This window comes from Chondrus crispus, genomic scaffold (genome assembly GCF_000350225.1).
Source record: "Chondrus crispus Stackhouse genomic scaffold, scaffold_141, whole genome shotgun sequence".
Taxonomy (NCBI): domain Eukaryota; phylum Rhodophyta; class Florideophyceae; order Gigartinales; family Gigartinaceae; genus Chondrus; species Chondrus crispus.
Window position 1 is genome coordinate 161,550 of NW_005179007.1, and position 17,795 is coordinate 179,344.

The following is a 17,795-nucleotide window of genomic DNA, read 5'->3' on the forward strand; positions in this document are numbered from 1 at the left end:
TTGAAGGGCGCCGGAATCTCCCTCAAGCTCAAGAAGTGTAGCCTCTTCCAACCGAAGGTGCACTACCTGGGGGACGTCATTTCCCCCGGTAAGTTGAGCGTCGCCGAAGCGGCAGCGGACGCTTTCAAAACGTTCACGTTCCCGAGGACCCTGACGCAGGTGCGGTCGTTCCTCGGGGCGTGGGGGGGGGGGGGGGGGAGCGCGAGGCCAAAGTTGGTCGGTGTGATCCGTCGATGGGAGTTGAGGGAGTGTGTTTACGGTTGTCCCTATTTTTTTAAGTGTTTTTTGAGCGTGATTGGAGGTGCTTTAAAAAATTGGAATGGAATGTGGTTGGCCAATGGAGCGATGGATGGAATACGATGGTGATCAGCGAGACAGGGAGGATCTAACGTTACCTGCGATTGCGACACGTCCTACACGTCATCCGGAGACCCGCCTTTCGAGTACACGTCGGCACGCCGGCCAGCGCCTCTTTTTTAGCCTGATTGTTACTGTAACCCCCCGTTTCCTTCCTCCTTCCTTGGCAGGAAGGACTGTAGTTCCTGTGTCATGGTTGGACAACGATGACATACAGGAACTACAGTGTCCAAGTGACACTCCCGCACACGTGTCCCTCGCGTGCACGTGTACAGGCATCGTTGACTCCGCCGCAACACCCCCCCACCCGCCTCAAATCCAATTCCCGTCAACGATTTCTTCTTCACTCGCTTCGCCGACCACCAAATTCCTTCCAAGCGACCTCATCTTCCAAGCGACCTCATCTTCCAAGCGACCTCATCTTCCTGCTCTTTAACATGGTGCGCACACCCTCCTCTGAGGGCCCCTTCAATGCACAATTCAAAGTCTTCGCTGACGAACTAGACACGGCCAACGACAAGCGCGAGCGCCTCGTCAAGGCGAGTCGCGACGTCACAAGGGACAGCAAGAAGGCCATCTTCTCCCTCCATCGGTATGTCCCACACTCCCAAAGCCCCTCACTCGCCTCCACCCTACATACCCACCATCTAACACCCTCTCCGACCATCCGCGCAGCGCAAATCCCTCCAACAAACCCGCCATCCTCTCTTCGGCCGCTGCCTCGCTCGCCGCCCTCCGCAAAGTCATTGCCTCACGCATAGTCTCCGAGCTGGACTGCGACTCCGCTGCCCGCTTCCACCGTGCCTACTCCCCCGGCCTGCAGGAGTACATCGAGGCCCGCACCTTCCACGCCTTTCTCTCCGACGGCACCCTCCTCGCCGCCGACCACATTCAGAGCGAGATTCGAGCCGCCTACACCGAACATCGAACCAACATGAGTGACGTCGCCGAAAACGTCTTCGTCCTCGACAATGCAGACTACGTCCTCGGCGTCGCAGATCTCACGGGCGAGCTCATGCGCGTCGCCATCGCCGCCGCCGCGAGGGCTGATCGTAACGCCGTGCGCGACGTCTGGGTACTCATGAATCATATCGATCTTGCGTTCAAGGGCTTGCACAAGTATGCCCGGGGTCTCGGAAGGGACTACCCCTCTAAACTCAAAACGCTTGCGAATAGCATCTCTAAGGTGGAACGCTCCGCTTGCGATCTCGCCGTTCGTGCCGCCGAGTTTGGGGATGACCTACAGAATACTCAACACGACGCCCCCCTCGAGCCTTCGAAGAAGCGAATCCGCGCCGAGCAATACTAGCCATTCCACCAGGCACGTGTCCCCGCCCTGTCCGGCAAAGCAGGACGATCACGATTCTTGTTGACACTTCTTTCGAGACCTTGTAGAAGATTTGACGCCCCTGAAAGCAATATGCCCGTGTAACTCTAGGCGCTGCCACAAGTAGCATTTTTGGACTTGCGACACGCTGGCTGTGGTTGCGCCGGTGTAGCACCATCGTCTGGTCACGACCAATCGCGATGGACACGGCGCCGGTCACTTACGTACACAAAAACTTGGCACTACACAGCCCCGGTATTCTATGCGCTTTGAGTTACCCGCTTTCATCATGCAGTGGGGCAACTGAACTGTCGCCCATCTTGTTGATGGGTTTTCATCAGTGATGAGGTTTCAACGGCTTGCAACCGTGTGGACACTCCTTTGAAACGGTCTTCCCGCGAAAACTCATTCTTCTCGCAAATATCGTTTTCATGGTCTAAAGCTTTGCATGTGGTCTCGTCGGTCTTGCCGTATACAATTATAGGATGGTCACAACGAGCTGAGACATGAATGCGGTACCAGCAATTGCGGGCCCCGGAAGCCGGTTTGCACAGCATGCGCGCCGGTGCTCACGACGTGCGAGGTGGCCGCCTTCAGACTAGCAGCATGTCGATACCTAAGCAAGGGTCAGTTTTCAATTTTCTATTTCGTGAGTGTCCTGACGGGACACGCACGAATGCGGTTTGCATTCCGGGAAGGGCCTTCGGCGCCTGATCAACCCCTCGGACGCTCGAGCTCCTGCTTGCTCCTCCGCACGAGTCGGTGATTGGTTTCGTGTCTGTTTCAAAGCCTCCATTTAAGAAGCTACTGCCGAATTTTCCGCGCGACCGTTGAGTGGTAACGTTCCTCATCAGTAGCAAGCGGTTTGTTTATGTCTTCCTTCGATTTGAAACATGTTGTATTCATGGAGATCGATCTGCTTTTCTTGATCTTGCAGCTACCTCCGCCGCCCTTACGTGTCTCGCTCAGGAAAGTGACACCCGCCGCCGACTTCTTTCACAGCTAATTGCGAATCCCATGGCTCTTCGAGCAATCGCTGAGGTCTACCCGGATGAAGAGGTTTTTCGAAAACGCAGGAGGTTACGCCAGCACCACGCACCGGAGACAACACCCAACTTTGTCCGGTGCTATCCGGCATTCTCGGAAACCCCAGATTTTCATGACGTCGAACTACTACCACCCTCTGGCCCTCTCTCGTCGCTGGAGAGAGTTTGCTACCTTTTGATGGTCGTTTGCCACCACAATGATGAATTAGAAGAAGACAAAACCACGCTTGACAGAATGCAAGACGATGAGGACGAACTGGAGCAATGGTTAGCGACTGCTCTTAACGCACACTTTATATCGCCAGAAATTGTAGTTGTAGCTTTAGTGCTCTTGGATCGCGTTCAGAAGGCTGGTGCAGCCTTAACCACCGACTCCGTGAAGATGCTCCTTCCCACCTGTGTCATTCTGGCGTCAAAATTCTCTATGGATGAACGGATTTTCAATGCGGACTTTCTTTTCATGTTTGAAAATCTTTGTGTAGACTCTGTAGCCCAGCTTGAGAGTGAGGTTCTCACTTTGCTGAAGTGGAGAGTGTTCGTGTCAGGAGATGTATTCCGTGAGTATCATCGGGCTATTTTTGCACAATGACGGGTTTCAGTGTGGAACACTCTTGTGCCGACGCTGGAGACATGAATCGATGAATCGTATGCTTTGTGCAGAGTGAGCTTACTTAGAGGCTCATGCTTTCTTCTTCCGGTATATGTCGGTGTATATGAGTTGAAACGAGCAACTTGACCAGCCGTGGTACAAAATCTAGCCACATCTTCATAATTGAACATGCGTCGGAGGATCCGCGGTGAACTACCAAGGAGAACGATTTAGCATAAATACTCTTTCATACCAGATGCCGCATCAAGAGTTGTGGCACTTCATTTCAAGCTTTTGTAGCTATTGCCCGAATGGCAGTTTTCCTTGCAAAGTGATTCAAAATTCTCGTACGGTTTGCGCAAGTTTATAACACAACAAAGCATGCAGTACAAGAGGGTGCACTGACCAGTACCGCTAGAAATCAAAATGTGTTTACCCTCGCTGGTGAGGTGAGTCGAGCTACGTTCGCCTACGGAAGTCAGTGAATAATTGCTAAGCATGGGGGCATCGTGTGCCTACCTTGGTGGGGATGCGTGGCAGACCAACATCAAAGTCTCCGGGAAACACCCGCGGTAGAGGTGGCTATGTTCAAAGATTAATTTTAGGATCGCCAAGTTGTCAGAAACGGAAGTCCTCAGACGTTTCCATGGCCCAGGCAAACTTCACTAAAAGAGTCTTAGCAAAGATCCGCTCGATAGGCACTTCGCGCTTCTTACACCAGGCGACAGTGATCCGGGGGTCAAGATAGTTAATCTTGGAAGTCCCAAGTGCCACGGTCTTCATATCCTCCTTCACTTGCATGTCTGCTTTCAACTTTGCAAGTCTTTCCGAAACAGATTTAATTGCTGTCTCAATCTGAGGGAGTTTTTTCACGCGCGCGGTTTTCACCCTCGGGGCGGCGGCTGCACGTTTTCGTTCGGCAGCGCGCTCCTTATCATCCATGTCTTCCGTAAATACCGGCTTTTCAGGCATCCATTGGATGAGATCAACCGAATCAATCGACCCTTTCGACTTGTTGATTTTATTCCGGCCACGTTTCAACTCGGTCAACCACTGCTGGGTATCGACAACTTTTTTGTCCATTTTCTCCATTTGAGACCCATGCGCCTTGGGAAGAGCTCTCTGATGATTACACAAAATGGCGACTTCCTTGTTTTGTTGATTGTAGAACACAATCTTCTCGAGAAGATCTGAGCGAGCGGGTGTATTCGAAATGAGATTGTCTAACGTAACCGACGCGTTGTAAGTACGGAAAACCTTGGCACTTAGGCCATCCATAAGTGATTTCAGATAATCATTGAGACCGGTCACTGTGAGACGATGAAAGATATCTTCCCCGGGTTTTTTGTTTCGACAAAATAATTTCAGGTTCTCGTAGACTTCCTTTTCAACCTGAACGGAATTGAAGTAACGGATGCTGTCCTTGCCCAAAAAGTCCAGCTCTATGGTCCTCGGTGGCACAAACTTGATGTGTTCAACGCGTAGTGAGCAGCAACCTACTGTGTCTGCTTCATCCTCTCCCTTCTCGTTTCCCACTCGAAGCGCAAGCTTATCGATGAGATACATGGCTGTGGCTCGCTGTTTGGGTTCCTTCCCCTTTGCCTTCCAGCCTTGTCGGTAGTCTCGCCGAATCTGTTCGATGTACTGAGAGAGACGACGGGCCTTTTCGAACTTGGCATGGTCTGACATACCCTTGAATGCGGATCCCGCGGCAAGCCATACATACTTGGAACCACCGGTGATCGTATCCTTCCAGAAGCAAAGCCAAGTCACATCTCTTTTGTGGATAATCTTCCCCCACTTATGCCCTTCCAAGGGACAGGGAGGAATTTCTGCATCATGGCCTACATTGATCGTGATATCTTCAGGATATATACGAGACTTGACTTTGCCCATTTTGGGATGCTCCCCACGTCCCAAAAAGAGGCCTGGAGGTTCAACACGAAAGTTGCCGACTTTCTCCTCCCGCCCATCGACCAATGCTACGGTATATTTTTTGCACCGCACCGCTTCCTCCTCGCGAAGCTTCTTTTTTTCTGCGGCTGGAATGTCTTTCTTCTCCTGCTTCTTTTTCTCTAGATGGGCATGGATACGAGAGAAGTCACAGAGTTCAAGCTTCTTAATGATACGATGCGCACTGGTCGAACGTAGAGAATGGCGGAAGTCGTCGAAGAAGTTTCGCTGAAACGTAGGTTTCTGCACGTAGTCAGTTGCGAGCTTTGCAGCATAAAAAGTGGCAATCTCTTCTGATTCTGCAGAAAGCTCAACAGCTTTACCGTTATAGAGAAGCGGTATCCCATGCGGTTCATATTCTGGAGGAAAAATAACAGCATTGTGTAACAGGGTAGTCCACTTGATACCAGAATTTCTTTCTCCCTCACCTTCATCCCACCATCGATACCCACCATTATCTTTTCCTTGATCGCTGCTGGAGGATTGACCTTCCCGCTTTGGTTTTTTTTCTTCGACTGGAATTGGTTCTAGTTTGGCCTCTTCTTTCTTCGCCCGTCTCCCTTTGGCGGCAGCAGGATTTGGGCGAACAACGGTAGTGGTGCCGTTTTGACGACGTTGTCTCCTGGCATCAGCGAGGACACGATCAGAAGAGGAGCGTTGCTTCAAACGAGACTTCGTTTGTGCACTAGTAGAATTCGACGCGCTTGCAGAACTTAGTGAAACACGTGGCTTCTTCGACACGCGACGATTAATTAAAGGAAGTTCATCATCCTCATCCGAGGACTCAATAGCTGGGATGGGGCGTGCTCGCTTAGTGGCGGTAGTCATGATGGGGGGCGATGAGAATGAGGTGAGTGGACGACGGGGGTGTCGGTCAGCGACATGCGGAGAGCGGGGGGGGGGGGGGGGGGGGGGGGGGCGGGAAACCTCGTCTGAGAAGCAAGGTGGAGAGGCGCTTTATATTGCACAAGGAGGGGGCTGTGAAGGCGGTTGTTTGGGGATGGAGGAAGGCGTTTTCGTTGCAGCATGAAAAAAGACTTGTAAAATTTTCGGGTTTTACGGGTTTGCTTCAATGGGACTGGTGGGTGGTGAGAGTACGTCTGGTTTCAGTCGGTCGGTGGGATTTTTTCGTTTTTTTGACTGGCTGCTTTGGCGTCTCTCGCAAATACGTGCGCGAGCACCCAATTTATTCGGCCAAGTCAAACTTTTCAAATGAAAAGTAAAGAAAATCATCACAAGAATGCAAATAGGACGGCCCCTTTCCCATTTTCCGGGCAGCAAAACCCTCCCCTTCGCATTCACAATAACATTCGATTAGACACAATTCTGGGTCCTCCAATAACAATTAAATTTTATCCACTGCGAAACATCCAGCGGCACACAGGAGGCCCCAGGCCTCGCTGCTCTTGCTCCCAAATACAACTTGATTCGCTTTCACCTGTGACGTGCTTTGCTTATTCACAAAATGCGGTCCTTCTCGCCACGTCTCCTTTCATCAGAATCCAGCGGCGGAGCCACAGCACTATGAAGGCGCAGACTCCCGCAAACAGATTCAATAGGGCATTAGGCCTGTCTCCGTTTCACCTATCTTGAACATTGACTCGAGCACACAACAATGTCCTGTAGTATCCGTCTCCACTCCAGTCACTAGGATTGACACTCCAGGGGACATGCATCCTCACCTAATGCTTCCTCTCGTTCGACTGGCTCGCAATGATTTTTAAAATGAATTCTGTGGTTAATCACTGCTAGATTTTAATATTTAATGCCTCTCGTACAGCAGGACTTCAATACCACGAATGATCGGTAAGTTCATTTCTGCCAGATTGTCCCGGTCCCACTGGGACCAGCAACACGCAATTGTAGGGCGTTTCTGCCACAAACCCTGTTATGGGTTCAGCTGTAAGGCTTCAGGGCTTTGTTCATCACGATTCCTAAAGCTGAAAAAAAATCCTCTTAGCAAACTCTTCTACTCATGACAGTCCCGAGTGCGCTTTTTGCATGAGCTGCAAAACACCTCGTCCATACATTGCCAAGGGCACACCAGTGGAAACCATGTGAAAACACAGATCATCACAACCCTTGGGAGTCATCTACTAACTCCTGATTGTTCAAATGGAGCCACCGCCTCCAAACATCACCACGCCCCCCAGATGTTTGCAAAAGGCTCCCGCAGGGCAGTGATTTAGTCGCGGTACATTTAGCTCTGTTGGCCTATGGCGCAGGGCCTGTGTCCGCTGTGAAGCCTCGTTAAACTTGATTATATCTTCTACAGACAGGGCAGTATTTCAAACAGCAGGAGGAACGAGATTGATACTAAACTTGTTCTTCTGCGTTTTACCAGATTCCAACCAAGAGTATCCTTCTTCCAACCATTTCGTTCAAATCCGATCGCAATTTCTACAAGTTTTACGGCGCGAGCCGAGGCGTTTTCATTGTCTTGTCCGGCTTAATCGCCACCTTTTCGATTCCACCCTTGGGATGATGAACAACAGCGCTGCAGTGTGTTCGAAATCCTTGTCCAGGCACTGATATGGTATTCATCTGGCATGGCACATCTCTGATGTTAAATGCCGTAGCATGGCTGTTTTGCTCCAACGCGTCCTCTGATACTGCTGTATCAGCAAAAGGGCCAGTCCATCCGCAGCCCATATGACTTTGTAGGCAATATTTCCCGCCTTCATAGATATAGCATTGACCCTTCACGTCGTGCCAACAAAAGCGTGAGACTGCTACACGTTACTCACTATCCGTGTCCTTATCAGCTTGTGAAGCAGCCGCTGTTTCACCCTGTGGTGCGGTACTTCAACAGTCTGCAACACAAACACTTCCGAATTTGTCCGAAGGGTTTCGACATGCGTTCACTTTCATCTCGGTTAAACCAAGGACTTCGCCCTTCTTGCTTCAGGCTCTCCGGTCGCCCTGCAGTGTATCCGCTATATACTGTGTTCAATGCACAGGGAGTCTTCCAACAGGGCGGTTCTCCTGTGACTACGTTCGTTCTAAGTTTTGCGCCGTGGACATCCAATGAATAGTTTCATTGCTGGTGGCCATATGAGCAGACAGCGCACTACAAGTTCCGACCGACTTTTTTAGCAAAGTGCTGTGTTTCGCCGTAGACATTGAACGGAACCTTGCAACAGTGTGGACTCCACAATATGGAGCCCGTGCGATTGCGAGAAGTTGTCATCATGATTGTGTCGATTTCCCTTGTATTAGGGCCCCGTAGATGAATTTGGGGAACTAGACAATCGGATACGTGTCCGTTGTCCCAATGCCATAGGCGAGTGGTTTTATGTGTCGTCCATGAAAGGAGAATTGTTTTGCGATAAATCACCATGCACCGCTGCTCTTTGACTTCCCTTGAAGGGTAGTGTCTTTCCAGAGGGAACTCTTATAAGTCTAGATTCAGAAGACTGTTTCCAATGTCAATTACAAAACTGTTGTGTTAATCCCACCAGAGGGGCCTGCACGTGCAATAAACGAGACCGTGGTCGTGCGAGGAAGAGCGCATGGGAGACTTCCTAGTGTATCGGACCGTTAGTCCTCGAGGACAAAGGTTAATTTATTTTATCAAAAAAACCAAACTCGCGATTTCCCTTCTGTTTTTTTAAACCAGAAGGCCATCACCACAGGAAAAGCATTTGCTTGTCGATTCTAGTGTCTGAGTGACACACGTACTCATGTGAGGACTTTCGCCTCACATGAGTACAGTATTCGACCTATTTTATTCTTGACTTTCGCTTCCCCGACAAGAAAGAAAACGATACCCCCGCCACCGTGCTTGACTTCTGACTTGGGGCCAGAAAGAACTTTGTGAGAATTGCATGTTCTCCGTGGTCGTTTTTAGATATGTCTGGAAAAGAAGCTTTTTTAAGCCATCCTAAAACCGCATGTCAAATAACTTCGAAACCAAAAACGCCAGTTCCAAAAGGCAATTTGGTACTCAATCTGCATTATATTCACAAGCTTTCTGCGCATTCAAAGCTGCTATACCGATGTTTTGCCAGATGCTTTTGTCGAAAAGAAGCAAGTTAAATAAATAGTGCTCAAGGTAGCTTCTTGAATGTTCAATTTAATTTATACATTTCTGCAAAAAAGAGCTGTCTTCATATGCGGACAAGCTCCGGTCGGATAGAAACTAGTGAAACCGAACTCGTTGATGCATACATATAAAGGTGTTCAAAAGAAAAGGCCGGCCTACAGTATGCGATTTTCTTGAAGCTAATTTTTGCCAGTAGCATAGACACATTTGTAGATTTACGCCACAAGCTTGGCAGAAATAGAAATGGCTATTTTAAGGTTTACGCAGCAAGAATTTCACAAATGATTGTGACAAATAGAGGTATGATAAGTAACATTGGCATTTCTGAATTTCACAAATTGAAGATATACCGAGAAGTGTTTACGCCAAGCATCAAGCACCATCACATGAGTATTATCACGTAGCCCAATTTTGCAGCCCAACCCACAGCTCCCCAAACCGCCATGTCCCTCGGACGACAAAAGGACCACAACCCCCAGGCCGTTTGCTCGCGCATTGCCGGATGTACTTCCCTGCTACCCTCTATCTTCAAGAAAAAGAACTTAGACCTAAGCTCCGCCCTGTCATCAAACTTCAAGTTAGCCGGTTTACTGCTCACACTACACAGCATCTGCAATGATCGCGAGAAGCAAGTGTGTCGTTCACGCGAGATCAGCTTGACCTCCTTTGTTGATCATCGATTTGACAACTTCTCTGACGATGTGTTGCTGGCCCTGTTCCGATTCAAGCGAACCGATATCATTCGAATTGTGCAATACGTGGCGTGGCCAGCAGGACAATTTCGGACACGCCGGAACCGCTACGGAACAAGCCCATTGTTAGTAACTTGCGTCATTCTGCGCCGTCTTGCTTCGCCGCACAGATGGAGAGACCTCGAAAGACTTTTTGCTCTGCACACACCGCATCTGTCAGAAATATTTTGGGAGGGGCTTTTTCAATTCGTGTCGGTGCGTGTTGATCTAGTCATGGGCAATCTACACAAGCCCTTTTGGCAAACTCGTTTCGAGGAGTATGCAGAAGCTGTGGGTATTAAAAGTCAGGCGCTTGAGAATGTTGTTGCATTCATCGATGGAACGCACTTGGCTGTAGCTCGACCAAGTGGCCTGGATATCGATCAGCGTGTTGCTTATAGCGGGCATAAACGGAAACACGCTATCAAATTTCAGGCCTTAACTACACCGTGCGGTTTCGCTATGCATCTGTCTGGTCCTTTAGAGGGCCGGCGTCACGATTGGACTATGTATATGCAAAGCGGGCTTGACTGTACACTACAAGAAGCCTTTTTCCATCTTAACCGGCAGTTTGTGGCCTATGGGGACTCTGGTTACAGCTCAAAAGTATTTTTGTTCGTGCCCTTTTCGGGATCTAATCTCACACCAGGACAAAGAGCCTTTAACATGGCCATGTCGAAGTCTCGCGTGACGGTTGGGTGATATTTTAGAGAAATTAAGAGGTACTGGACGTTTGTGGACTTCAAGCGTATGATGAAATTGAAGGAAAGCGCGGTGGGGATGTTGTATATCGCAGCTGTTCTTCTCACCAACGCCCGTAACTGCCTTCACTCAAATGCTATTTGGCAATATTTTCACTGCGCGCCTCCTGCCCTTGAGGAGTACATGATCGACCGGGATGATGCCTGAGCCACAGAGTGCAGCGCCAGAGGGCTTCTCCCCCCCTTTGGGGGACACCGCCCCTATGGAATGGGGGACCAATACGTGTCCGTGACGTCGGCGTTCCGCCGTTTGCGAATCGACCGCATGTAAGACAACCGGATCGACGTTGGCGTCGCCATGCCGTACGCTTTTCGCTTCGCCACGGCCGAAAAATGTTCATCGTGGAGCCTCGATTGATTTGGAAGATTGCCGCTCGCGGAAGAGAGGCTCGCTTACTGCCTCCATGGAGGCAGATGCGCGAAGGGGGTGTGAGGGGCGTGCTTTATGACGTGGAGGGGAGGCGTCTGTCGTTCCTGAACAATGGGGCGTGTAGAGGCGATGTGGACGTGCACGGCTGGGGTGAAGGCAGGGTGTTGTTTGGGCCGTTCGTGTACTGGCCGTACCACGAGGGTGAGTCTGTGACACTGGTAAAGGTTAGGTGTAGTGCAATGTGCCTATCAGGTCGGAACCAGGGTCCAACGGTCCAGCAACAACACAACCAACAAACAACAACCAACAAGAGTTGCCGACGGCACAGCCCTACGGAGTGTCCGATTCTCCCTTTCCCTTTAAGTGGGTTTGCGGCCCACAGTAGCTCAAGTCCCGGATAGGGGGGGCAAAAGGAAGATGCCCGGCCCGGGACGAATGGTGGTAGAGTCTTGTACAGGCAGTTGCTCGGCGAGTTCCGGGCGGTGATTAAGAAGCCAGGCCAGATGGGTCGTAAGGCCAATGCTCGCTGAGCGCTTGATACACCTTATACCCTTGACAAGGTCTTCCACGGGGGCGTCGCAACGCAGCCCGACGGGAATTAGCAAACACGTAGCACCGCTACACCTCCGTACTGCCCGATGGCGAAGTACCGACACCGGAACGGTCGCAACCTGTATCCGATGGAACCAACACTGTCCTGTATACACAACAGGACCTTCGAGGGAGACGTCGTCGCAACAGCCTCCGTCGGTGGACGTAAACAAGTAGCAGCGCTACACCCACGTGTCGCCCGATGGCTAAGACACCTACACCGGTCCGGTCGCAACCAAAGCCGATTGCACCAACAACAAACAAAAGAACCAACACAAGAGCCCGATGACTCCAGTCGTCACAATGCGGATCGCAATCAGGCACTGTGGAACCAACACAAGATAAGGGAATAGAAATAGAGATAGAAATAGAAATGGATAGGTGAAATAAAGGAAAAGGAAAGGGAACCCCCGAGCGCAAAGGATAACGTAATCTGTGGTAAAAGGGAGCGTCTTGGGAAAGACGGACTTCGACCAAGGCGATATTCAACTCTGGCAACTCGGGTTACCTTTACTGACTTGGTGGTCAGAGGGCTAAGGTATATATCGCCCCGCCGGAGCCACTACAGTAGCTCGCGGCACTAGATCCTAGATCTAATCTAATGTCAACAAAATTAATGCTAACTAATTAACTAAATAAAATATAATAATTAAAAATTAAAACTGTGCAATTATTCACACGTGTGTCCCCCAACCCGGACTACTTTTCATATCCAAATATTTTCCTTTCTTTTCACCACCTGTAGAGCCCCATATTGCACTACACTGGGCTGCGGTGAGCGTGGCGGCTGTGCTCGTGGAGGCAACGGCGTGAGGAGGGCTATGAGGTTGGCATGCGATGGGCTCGTGATCAACCAGACGTGGGAGCAGCGGTTGCGGTACGTAATGCCGGTCGACGAGGTCAAGCGCGGGAGTAGGTAGTATGTGGGGCGTTTTGATACTGGAGAAACGTTTACTCGCTGAATACTCTGGTTACTCGTTCGTTTTCTTTGTTTGCTGCTGCGAGTGGAGCGTCGTTACCAAGAAAGTACGGATTGCATTTGCTTCCCTGTTTGCTCCATCATGCCGCTCATGGAGTCGCGATAAGCTGCGAGCTCGGTTGCGCGCTGCGCGCGTTCTTCAGCCCTTTCCTTGCGGTCCTTCTCGCGCTGGTCCAATTCATGTGTAGCTTTCTCGCGCGCAAAGTCTAACTTCTTTTGCTCCATGTCAAATCTGGCCGCTTCTGATTCGCGAAGTGCGAGCCCTATGGATTGCATACCATCACCCACAGCCAAGCGTCGTTTTTTCGAAGGGCTCTCCTCGTCCGAACTCATCTTCTGTTCACGTCTTTTTTACCACGCAGTGCATTGAGCACTAAATCTTGTCCTGCAGCGATCTTCTAGCGCTCCTGATCAGCACGTTCCTTCATATCTCCATCCTTTCGGGCCCCAAGGTCCCCCTTTGCTTCTAGAACGTCCCTCATTAGCACATCGAGCTGCCCTTTCTCACTTCCAACACCAGAACGAACACTGTCTTGCCCATCGCGCTTGGCGTACTGGTCGAGCAGCTCCTTGAATCTGTCTTGAATGTGTTTTCCCGTGACTTTGTGTGCGAGATTTGGGTTTGCGTTGGCTTTCAGAGCCGCGGTCTCGAAGCAGGAGAGCGTCTCTCCATGCGGGGCTACACGTGCCTCGGAGGCGAAGACTTTTTGCGCGATAATTAGATCTTCTGTGCCCGTTAATTTGGACTTGCGACCCGGCTTGGACTCTCGACGACGAATGTCTGTAGGGGTGGAAACAGGCGTCCCTCCTGGTGACTTCTCGGGGGTCCCTGGAACGTCCTCAGGGGAAACAACAGTAGCCATGGCGCGAGGGGAGCAGAGGCTGATGTGTTTTTTGGCGTGTGCTGGTTTTGATGTGCTTGCAATTAGTTTCCCGCCAGCTGTGTTTGTGAAACGACTTCACAAACGAACCATATTTCACGATTGTTCGCCAGGCTTCATTTGTGAATTTCACAATTGGCTTTCACACGTGGACAGGTATTGAGAGAAAAACGAAATTCATTCACCATATTTTGATTCCGTAAATACTCTATTTTCAAGTATTCGCAATTTCGCACAAGCGCATTCCTCACGCACAAATTTTCTTACAATTTTGGCATTACGCAACACTTATCTCTCACAGTTATAAATATTAGAACAAGTGCCCGCTGGGCTCCGTGCGCAATACGCACGCCGAGTCAAGCAAGTTTTCCTCTTCAAATGGACGGTAGAGGGGAAAAAAGACTCTTCTATCTCAGTATCATGTGTGAGCTGCCTCTCTACGTCCCACATGCCTACATTCCGCCCTCATCGCAATGCTGTGCCCTCAATGCTTTCGTCTTTTTGTAGCAGTCTTGACTTGTGCTCCCGTCACCACGACTCACATTGTCCTAACCTTTCCACATACTCACGGCACCGCTTGAGATCCCATGTCTCCCTTTTGTCCGGTTACCACACCCCTGATTCGCGACTCCGTCTTCACGTCCAACACTGGCATATACGTCTTTTTCTAGATGAAGCACAGCTTCCGTCTGCCCTCATCGCTCATTTTTGACCGTGTTGGTTGCTTTTCCGCACCTTGTTGTTGATATCCTGCGCTCTACCCGTCTCTGACCCCATGCGCGCATGCTCCCCGGCGAGCTAATTTCAAAGAAGCCATCGCAGGTCTTTTGTTTCATCCAAGCTCGGCTTCGTTGTGTCTCTCATCCTCTTTTCGAGCATTTTATCTGGCGGCCTGCCTCCGCACCACTTCGATCCGCGAGTGGAAGTCGTCGACCCCCTTGAGCCCCCAACCCGTCCACTGCCACGCCCGCGTACTCCTTCTCCTCCCCGTCTCCAGGACCTCTTGCGAAACCGCACTCTTTTCTACAATACCCGAGCTCCATATCCCGGAGCTCGTGACTTGATGCGACCCCCCAGGTCCTCTCCCGCTACCAATCGCCATCTCCCGCTACTAATCGCCATCTCCCGGCCGGCTCGCTCCGCACCCGCCATGCTGTCACCACCCTCAACTTTCCCCCACGCTCCTATGCCCTAACACCTTGTAGTGCAATTGTTATGACCACTACCGTACCGGGCGGGCGTCGGGAGTCCCGCCCGGCTACAGTAGCAAGATGTTAACCGATACGTTACATACGTGGCCATGACGTGTATAGGTGGCCACGTGGGCACCCACTTGTAGTTAGTGGCACCAGCTAGTGCAGGTGTACACGTGGTGGGCGACCGATCGGTGGGTCAGTACAGTAGTTTAATTCTAGTTACTGTAAGCTACAGTAAGCTGGATAAACTAAGTACAGCTACTGTGGTCCGTCCGGTGCCATCGCCTCACTAGGGGGTATAAGATAGAGAGGCTCCGGGCTGGAGGTAACCTGAGGCAAGCACGCCTCCAATAACTTCCTACCGTGTACCTTTCTCCGTACGGTTAAGTATACTTAACCGTACAGAGAAGGTCGGTACGACTATGACTTATGAGTCATTTAGGTTTCCAGCTGGCCACAGGTCGTACTGCTCTACACCCCAGTACGACTGCGCGTGTCCAGTGCATTGTAACTCCCTTGTCTAGTGCTTCCTACCGTTCCGGATCATTCTACCTGACGCTCCAGTGTAGCGGTCCCCCAGGCTCCCTCATCGTAGGTACAGTCTGTCCGTTTCAGCTTTCGGTTTAGCTACCCTACGGTTGTACCACATTGTTGGTACTATTCTGGAGGAGTTCTGGGGTTTCTAGACTCTCACCGTCGAGCTCAGGAAAGAGGACATCCGATTCAGTACGTGGACAAGTCGAAAACACGTATCAACCCCCGGTTCAAGCGAGAAGACAAGATGAACCCGACCGGAACCCCTGTGGAAGACTCCGGTCCGGGACGGGGCAGTACTCGCTCAGAACCCAATAAATACGGAGTGGACGGTCCTCGGGGCCGTCCCGGTCCTCGTCGGTTGAGCGGGTACCAAGCACCGCTCCCAGTGGGCATTCAATACCTTATGGGCGCGCATGCAGACAAGGCTGGAGGATGCTCCTCAAATCGGTCCCCAGCCCAGTCGGCATCAGAGTACGCCATCAAGACTTCACTTGATACGTATAGTTCTAGTGCGTATTCTCTGGTCCCCTGTCGATACCAGTGTTGGGCGGGCATGGGGTCTACCCCTTGCCTCGAGGGGCAAAGGACAAAGGTAGGGCATATCGTTGACCTTGCTGCGGCAGCAAGGGGCAAGCTTGACTTGACCCTTGCCCTCTGACAAGGGTCAAGGCCCCTTGCTGCGGGCAAGGGCATGCCCTGTGGGGCAACCAAAAAGGCATGGGGCTCAACAAGGGTCCAAGGAAAGGGGCAAGGGGCTCAAAAATGGGCAAGGCACAAGGCATGGACCTTTCGTCGGTTTGTATAAGGGCTAACAATAAGATTGGATATTGGAACAAATGAACCATCGTTGAATGGAGTGGGGTCGCGGTTGGTCATGGTCGTGGTAGTCAAAGGAAAGTACTCTCATTATCTACATCGATATCCTTGATCTCATTCAATTCCTCCTCCAACTTAACTCCATCGTCTGCAAAGTCCTCTTCAATTTTAAACATTGATCCTGGAGCTTCATCAGGATAGTTCAGTGATATCTGCATCAGATTTTCCATCAGCTCTACCTTAGCCCTGTTTCTCCGCAGCTGTGATAGTACACCGGCGAGACTGAATGCTCTTTCGTTATCCATTTGGAATGGAGGGATGCCAAGGGTATGTCTGGCAACTTCTGCCACACGCGGAAAGCGTCCTGAGCAATCCTTTAACCATCTCAGCGCGGCTCTGGTGCTTTCCTTTGTACCTGAAATGTCCCCACGTCCACTGTACGGTTCGGAACGGAACCTAGCGAGTTCTTCCTTGGCAAGACCTAAGCAAGAGATAGTTTGCGTCTCATCAAACAATCCGAAGCCATAGCTCATTGTTCTTGCATTCGTCTGTGATGTTATATCCATGCGTGTCAATGATTGTCGCCGGCTCAATCGTTTGCTCTCTTTTGAATTTAAAATCATAGGGATCAGAATCTTCTGATCATCCTCTTCAATCAAATGCCGACAAAGTTGCAAGTCCTCCCCAAGTATTTCACGAACAAGTCCAAGGTGCTTGTGGCGTGGATCAAGGCACAACGACAATATCATATGCGCCTTGCTTTCCTCGAATGAATGGAAACAGTCAGTGATGGGGCACAGACCGACTGTTACGGCTTCACACATAGCATGCTTCATATAGCGGAGCTCCTGTTCATATGTTCCCTTCACGTCACTTAAAGGCAAAGGACCTCCCCCATTTCGAAGCGTTTTAATTTTGCGTTCCATCATAATGTTAAGCTGTAGCACCTTGGCCACAGCATCCGATAAAAGCCAAAAATCTCGGCGCTGGTGTAGCACGACCATGTCCATTACGGGTTTCATAACCTCAAGAAGAGCCTGTGCCACAAGCTAATCGTCTTCACTTGGCACTCTTCGACGCAGCTCAATGCCCGCCTGAGACGAAAAACACAGCTCGACAGCTTTCTGGTACTGTAATAACCTGGACAGCGATACTACAACCATGACAAAGCGGACTTTGTACGGAGTGGAGTGTACCAATAGAACCAATTATGGGGTGCATAAATCTTCCCCTAACAACCTGAGTGCATCTTCGCGAGTTGCCGCCGCCATCTTTGACATGAGCCATCACTTTTTCTTTGATGGGAAACTGCGAAAGCTGGGCTCCAGAATTGATCGCCAGTTGCTGTCCTTCTGTACTTTCGCACTGAAACAAGCAGAGATGAACATGCTTTTGGTTAAATTCATCGTCAAGAAAGTGACAAAATACATCAAAGACGTCTTCATATCCCCTTGACATCCAGAAATCAAAAGTAAGTTAACAGCTGTCCATGTTTTCCAAAAATGTATTGACGTACTGCTCCCTAACGTTTCGAGTTAATTCTGGTAGCAGTGCAGTTGAGAGTTTTTTCCGCCCCGGCATCGTTACGCGCGAGTCCAAACCAGACGTGTATAACT

General features: G+C 50.5%; 2 protein-coding genes; one reads left to right on the forward strand and one right to left on the reverse strand.

Moving 5' to 3' along the window:
* The first annotated feature begins 794 nt into the window (after positions 1-794).
* On the forward strand, positions 795-3,618 carry CHC_T00002530001 (hypothetical protein). XM_005713506.1 is given in 3 exon segments: positions 795-949; positions 1,033-1,666; positions 1,667-3,618. 2 exon segments carry the CDS (start codon positions 795-797, stop codon positions 1,664-1,666), a joined length of 789 nt encoding a protein of 262 aa, XP_005713563.1. The 3' UTR covers positions 1,667-3,618.
* Positions 3,619-3,664: 46 nt separating this feature from the next.
* Positions 3,665-6,100, reverse strand: CHC_T00008579001 (DNA topoisomerase). XM_005713507.1 is given in 2 exon segments: positions 3,665-3,937; positions 3,938-6,100. The coding sequence occupies 1 exon segment, from the start codon at positions 6,098-6,100 to the stop codon at positions 3,938-3,940; it is 2,163 nt and encodes a 720-aa protein (XP_005713564.1). The 3' UTR covers positions 3,665-3,937.
* Between the last annotated feature and the right edge of the window lie 11,695 nt (positions 6,101-17,795).